The 6,380-nt window shown below is 38.2% G+C and overlaps 1 protein-coding gene across 1 annotated transcript in view; it reads left to right on the plus strand.

Moving 5' to 3' along the window:
* Positions 1-4,569, plus strand: part of slc16a9a (solute carrier family 16 member 9a) — an 8,728-nt gene extending 4,159 nt beyond the window's left edge. Inside the window, exons 3-6 of the mRNA XM_016453482.1 lie at positions 823-966; positions 1,738-1,833; positions 2,066-2,944; positions 3,132-4,569. Coding sequence (XP_016308968.1) covers positions 823-966; positions 1,738-1,833; positions 2,066-2,944; positions 3,132-3,337 — 1,325 coding nt within the window. The 3' untranslated portion in view covers positions 3,338-4,569. The remainder of the gene's footprint in view (positions 1-822; positions 967-1,737; positions 1,834-2,065; positions 2,945-3,131) is intronic.
* The last annotated feature ends 1,811 nt before the right edge of the window (positions 4,570-6,380 follow it).

The raw sequence follows: 6,380 nt of genomic DNA on the forward strand, positions 1-6,380 counted from the left end.
GGCGGCGGGCGGACTTGAGAACAGTGCGGCCGGCGGGCTTGCAGCAACCACATGTGACGACCCCGGGCTGGACTCCGCTTCGTCCACGGTGAAAGCCGATCCGGCGATCCACAGCGTGAAGTTGATGTATTTCCTCAGCGACCGGCACGGATAAAGCTCCAGGCATGACGAAGCGGATATCGTCCTCTTTTGGAAGGGGTTGACTCTTAACTTTTATAGAGTTTTTTATAGACTTTAGTCTTTGCAACTTTACAGATCTTCTTTATGCACCAAGAGCTTGTGACACTCCAAAGAGAAAGGAAAACTTGAAATCGCATCATATGACCCCTTTAAGACCGAGTTGGAGTGAGGGTTCCTTTAATAGGACAAAAGGGCTATTGGTCCTGTGAGGGGACATATAATATGGTACCAATAATTTATTGTGTAATAGATATTAATATAAGGGTCATTATACTATAGAACAGTATGTATACTTAGTCTACATTTATATTATTCAGGATTTCAGGTTATGCTTATTGCCAAGACAAATAATGTGCAATTTGTGTTGCCTTTGCATTGGTGCTTTAGAGTTCAGCACTGAATATAGTGAATAATTAAAATAACAGTGCAGGTTAAATAAACTAAGACACAATGATTCAGTTATTAAAGATCAAATGAAAATATTCAAAATGAAAAGCAGCAAAAATTGTACCTAAGTACATAAGGCAAAGATAACTTGAATGGGTTTTTTATTGTTTGGTAGTTTGTCAAATTTGTGCTGTGGATTATTTATTTATTTATTTTGCATTCAGTAAGATATGGTTCCTGTTTCTCTCTCTGTAGGTCCGGTGTGCAGTGCTTGTGTGGATAATTTTGGTGCACGGCCAGTAACCGTCTTCAGCGGTGTGATGGTGGCTGGAGGTCTGATGCTGAGTGCTTTTGCTCCAAGCGTCTCTTTCCTCATCTTCTCCTATGGCATTGTTGTTGGTAAGATAATAAAAGCATCATTAGCATTGAATGAATAGCAGTTTGCCGGTAGAAACAGATGCATTTGTGTCTGTTTTTTTTTTTACCTTCAAAGCTTATGAATATGCCTTGTATTTATCTTCTCACATCATACTATTCGTAGCGAGTGATGTTACTGTATGTGTTTATGTCCAGGATTTTCATTAAGCGCAGGAAGTGCTGAACAGTTTTTATAATGTCAGAGTGTGTCAGGGTTGCTATTAATTATGATTATACAACTTTCAGTGACAGTTTAAATTTTGAAACCCTGGTACCACCACTGTTTACAGTGCCGACCTTTGTTCATACTCACCAACTCTCTGAACACACACAGAAATGTGCTACCTACAAATACGATTGCATGATCAAGTTCAGTGGAGTTACTTTACATACACCAGAGTCATCCTAACCATTTCACTTCCTTTGTTGCCTCAATCAGAAGTACATAATATAGGACATTATTTAAAAATTAGCACTATTGATTCTGGCTCATCAACTTCATACATACTTAAAGAGATAGTTTACCCAAAAATGAAAATTCTGTCATTAATTACTCTCCCTCATGTTGTTCCAAACCCGTAAGACCTTCGTTCACCTATAATGTACCTATAATTACCTATAATGTAATTTACATTAAGGTTTTTCAGACTGACATTAAATTTATAGTTACTGATATTTTAAATGTGCAAATACAGTTGTGAAATGCTACATTCATGTTGCATTCAAGAATATATTTATGTTTCTGTGTTTAAGGCATTGGCTGCGGACTTGTCTATGCTGCCACACTGACCATAACCTGCCAGTACTTTGACAAGAGGCGTGGCCTAGCACTGGGCATTGTCACCACAGGTGTGGAATGGAATAAAATGTGTATTATTATATTTTATTGGTACTTTAATTTGCATTGAATTACTATCATAAGCATTTTTGATGGCTTCATGAAAATTAAGTGAAACAAATAAATAAAATAAAAGAAATAATTCCCTTTCATTAGAAAACATAAAAAATGGTGCAGATAGCAAAAAACAGTGATTTTTTTAATTACCTGGTTCTTTAGGTTAATTATGCTCATTCTTCTCAGGTACAAGTGTGGGCGGGTTCACTTATGCCACACTCCAGAATGAGCTCATTGAGTTGTTTGGATTGGAGGGCTGCCTGCTTATCATTGGAGCGCTGGCGCTCAACTTGATGGCATGTGCTGGGCCAATGCGACCTTTGAACTTACCTGGTTACTACCTAAAACAGAGAGCTGCTCTACAGCGTACAGAGGAACCAGAAGCACTCTACACCAAACCTACTGCCATTATCATTGACTCTGATCTCAAAACCACACCTAGCTCGGCCGATAACACAGCCACCATTAAGCTTTTGCTCCTCAAGGAACCCACCGAGCTGCAAGACAGTGAAGGGGAAAGAAAAGGTGGGATATTGTCCTGTTCAATAGTAGCACGAGCCATCAAGAAGCGAATGCGTCCCTATGGACGGTACCTGTGCGAGACTGTAGAGCTCCTACAGGACCGTGTCTTCATAGCGTTCTGCATCGCCATATTCCTGCTCAGCTTAGGGGCGTTTCCACCTGTGCTCTTCATGGAGGACGTAGCCCAGAGCGAGGGGCTTATCGACGGGATTGCACTAATACCCCTCGTCTCCATCGTTTCAATGACAGCAGGCATCGGTAAACTGGTTCTGGGCATCCTGGCAGACATGCGATGGGTGAACAGCTTGTACCTGTACGCCCTGACGGTGACAGGCACAGGAGCGGCTCTGCTTCTTATTCCTGTGTCTAAAAGCTACATGGGTCTGCAAGTTCTGTCGGCCATGGTTGGATTTTTCTCAGGGAACTGGTCTCTCACATCCTATATCATTACCAAGATCGTGGGCCTTGAAAGACTCAGTCAGGCTCACGGCATTCTCATGTGCTTCGGAGGGTTTGGAATCACCCTCGGGCCACCTGTTGTAGGTAAGAAGCAGCTAATGAACACAACCATGGTTAAAATTGAAGACAAAAGCTTGCATGAACAGAAAAGTACTAAAGAAAAAATACAGAAGAAAATATATATATTCCTTGTATGTTCCACCAATGGAGTGATGTCTCACTGTGGGGAGTTTTCGAACACTTTTACTGATGGTGTTTTCTTTTCTTACAGGTTGGTTCTTTGACTGGACTCAGTCATATGACTTGGCATTCTACTTCAGTGGCACTTGTGTTTTAGTGTCTGGTTTGCTTCTGTTCTTGGCCACTCTGCCTTGCTGGAACAGGACATCAGAGGAGGGAAATTCTCCTGCAAAAGAGGTCGTCAACACTTCTCAACAGCCCACTCTTGATTGTGACAAAGTAGCCTCAGTGGCTTGAACAATACCTTAAAGGTCTTTAACTGACCTTGGCCTTAACAATCTGGTGAACATGTAGAAGATTGTCTTCCTTTTCTTACGGTTTTCTTACCTGGTACGGTTTTGCCAGGGGACTTCTCATGGTACCAGACTTTTTATTTTGTTCAATGCGAAAAGGAAGGAAAATACATGACCCACGAACCTTGCCATTTTTGAGAGGGCATATTCATTTTTCTTAGATGCTTATATAAAGACTGCCTCATTTTTTAGGCTTATATATAGCAGAAGTGGTTTGCTAATAGTATATTCAGTAGATTGTTTACTGGACACAGAAGCTGTTTTTTGTAGATCTTGATCACTTGAATTGTGTAAACTTTACTTTCTTAGAGGGTCTCACTGTATTGCACGTGGCTATCACCAACCTGTAAACATACATTTTCATTAATGAGAACATTTCTGACCGAAAGCTTCAGAGAATTATATAATTTGTGAATAGGTTTTTTTTTCACTGCACTTTCCATGAAAAGCATTTTAAAAATCCAAATCCGAAGATTTCTTTTGTTATTTCTGGAGTAACAAGGACTTGGAATTGCACTTTAATGCACTCTTAAATAGTAACTGCACATTATTTTTGTCACTTTTTAACAGATTTGCAACAGTTTCCTGTGCATTATCTGCTTTTATTTTCTCTAATAAGTGACAACAAATTTAATTTAAGTGGTAGAGAGAGGCCTTGTTTTTAAATTGACTAGCTTTAGCCACATTTTAATTTTAAGACATACCTCAGCATGTTCTGCATCTCTAATTGTTAGTCATTTAGAAATATAAGAATATGCTGATGAAAAAAAAAACCTACAGAGAGACAATAATTTGATTCTGTGACCTGCAATGTATTTGTATGTGTGCGCCTGATAATATAGTCATCCTCCACAGTTTTTCGACAGGCTGGTCCCTGACAACACTGTATCTTTTATTACTGTATATGTGAAATGCCAGTGTCATTATTTCATGTCAGTATATGTTGTAGAACTGTAATATATTATGTATAAATGAATGTTAAGAAAAGGCCACTTTTGACCGAAGACTTGCTTTGTGTCTTGAGTAAACATTTTGACAGGGTGCAAAATAATTCTATATAAAATATAACACTGTCCCCCTATATGATGTATCTGTCTTGTTCTTTTATTGCAGTGAGTTTGTTTTATACAATATTATGTTAAGTTTAAGTGACAATAAAAAGATTTATGACAAACATCCTTGTTCTGTCATTAACATCAGTAACCACCTTTTCCTTGCAGGAAAGCCAAGGAAACCGTTTTCTCATTGAGTGTCTCATTTACACTTCCTGGGCGATCTGGAAAGTCTGAGTTGTTGGTTTTTCAGCTTTGGAAGTGTGACTAATTAATGTCGCCTTATAACTGGACATTTGGTCTTCAGAGTATGAGAAACCCAAATCATCCACTGACAACTTTAAAATATCATTTACCTTTACAACCTTGAACTGTTCATTATTTCTTCTGTAAATGACACATAAATGTGTGTGTGAGGGTCTGGTTTTGTCTACATTGTGGAGAACAAATATCTTAAAGACTTGTTTAATAACCCTGCAAATGATTAGAATTGAAAATAACAGCTTCATTTTGAAAGGTGCATCAAACTCCCCATAGCCAGCTGAATCCGATGAACTGGTGTAACATGGCAATGGTTTCTGGATTTTTCAGTAAGTGTCTGTTGCTGATATAGCACGCAGTCAGATATAGTACTGTTCATATTAGATAATTCAGTGACAGCTTCCTGGTTCCTTTGTTTAGTCTGTAAATCTCATTGATAATTTGCATTATAAGACACACAAACAGTTTGCTATAATTAGTGAAGATCTGTCACAGTAATATAATATCTCTGAATTATGTTTATTTGTGGGATTTATTTACCAGTCCCAATATTTACCAGCTGTATATGCTGGTGTGTGCGCTGTTAGCGACAGGAAATTTACCTTGTCATGTTGTTGCATACAAGACATAACTATTGGCATGTTCCATTTGGAGCAGTGGAAAAATAACAGGCAGACAGACAGTGCTTGAATGAGTGAGTGTGTGTGTGTGTGTGTGTGTGTGTGTGACAGAGAGAGAGTTTGAACAGAAATACAGTTGAATTCTAAGGTCTGTTATGAGAAGATTGACATGAATCATCCTGATACAAAGTTCAAAACAAATCTGTATTATTAAATACAACAGAAAATAAACCCATGAGAATATCTGCATACATGTATATGTTATTTAAATAAATATAAAAATATGCATAAGAAATAAATTGAGCAACGGCACCCTCTTCAGGATAAATGTAGTATTAATTCAGGAGTGATGCCTAAACTTTTTAAAGAAACGCTAAATCTTTTTCAAACATTAAGCTTGATAAGTCATTTGAAAGTTATTATTCACTTTAGCTGAAAAGTACGATCTTGACACAGAATGGGCTTTACTATCGATTGAAGTGGTATGTTTGTACTGAATCTTGTAAAACGAGCTCAAAGTTTCCCACTGTTCCACTGGTGACCATTAGAGGGAGGCAGAGTGAATCAGTCAGCTCACAGTTTCTAATGCGATTATTTGGGTGTTTTGTAAAGCTCTGATTAAAGTTTATACGGTCAAAGTTAATATTCAGTATAAGCATAATATTCACATATAAGGTCGTTTTCTAATAACTACTGTAATGATACAAAAACAAACATATTTCAACTTAATATGTTTTACTATATTAAGTTCTAAAGGGAAATTCAGAAGTAGCATCCCTTACGAAAATTAACCATGGTTTTATTGTAGTAAAAGTGTAGTAACCATTGTTTTTTTTCACTATAAATTGTCTCATTTGGCCATCTGTCTCTTACACTTTCCTTGTTTTTCCAAGCGTTGTCATTCTTTACCCGGACTCCCGAGCCACCTATCTTGCGCTGTTATGAACAAGAGGCCGCGAACTGGCGCGAAGTGATACGAAAGAAAGTAGCGCCAACATTCAATGTTGCCTTGATGAACGGTCAGTTTAACCGCTAAATACCGCGAATGACCAGA

This window comes from Sinocyclocheilus anshuiensis, unplaced genomic scaffold (assembly GCF_001515605.1).
Source record: "Sinocyclocheilus anshuiensis isolate Anshui unplaced genomic scaffold, SAMN03320099.WGS_v1.1 scaffold1719, whole genome shotgun sequence".
Taxonomy (NCBI): Eukaryota; Metazoa; Chordata; class Actinopteri; order Cypriniformes; family Cyprinidae; genus Sinocyclocheilus; species Sinocyclocheilus anshuiensis.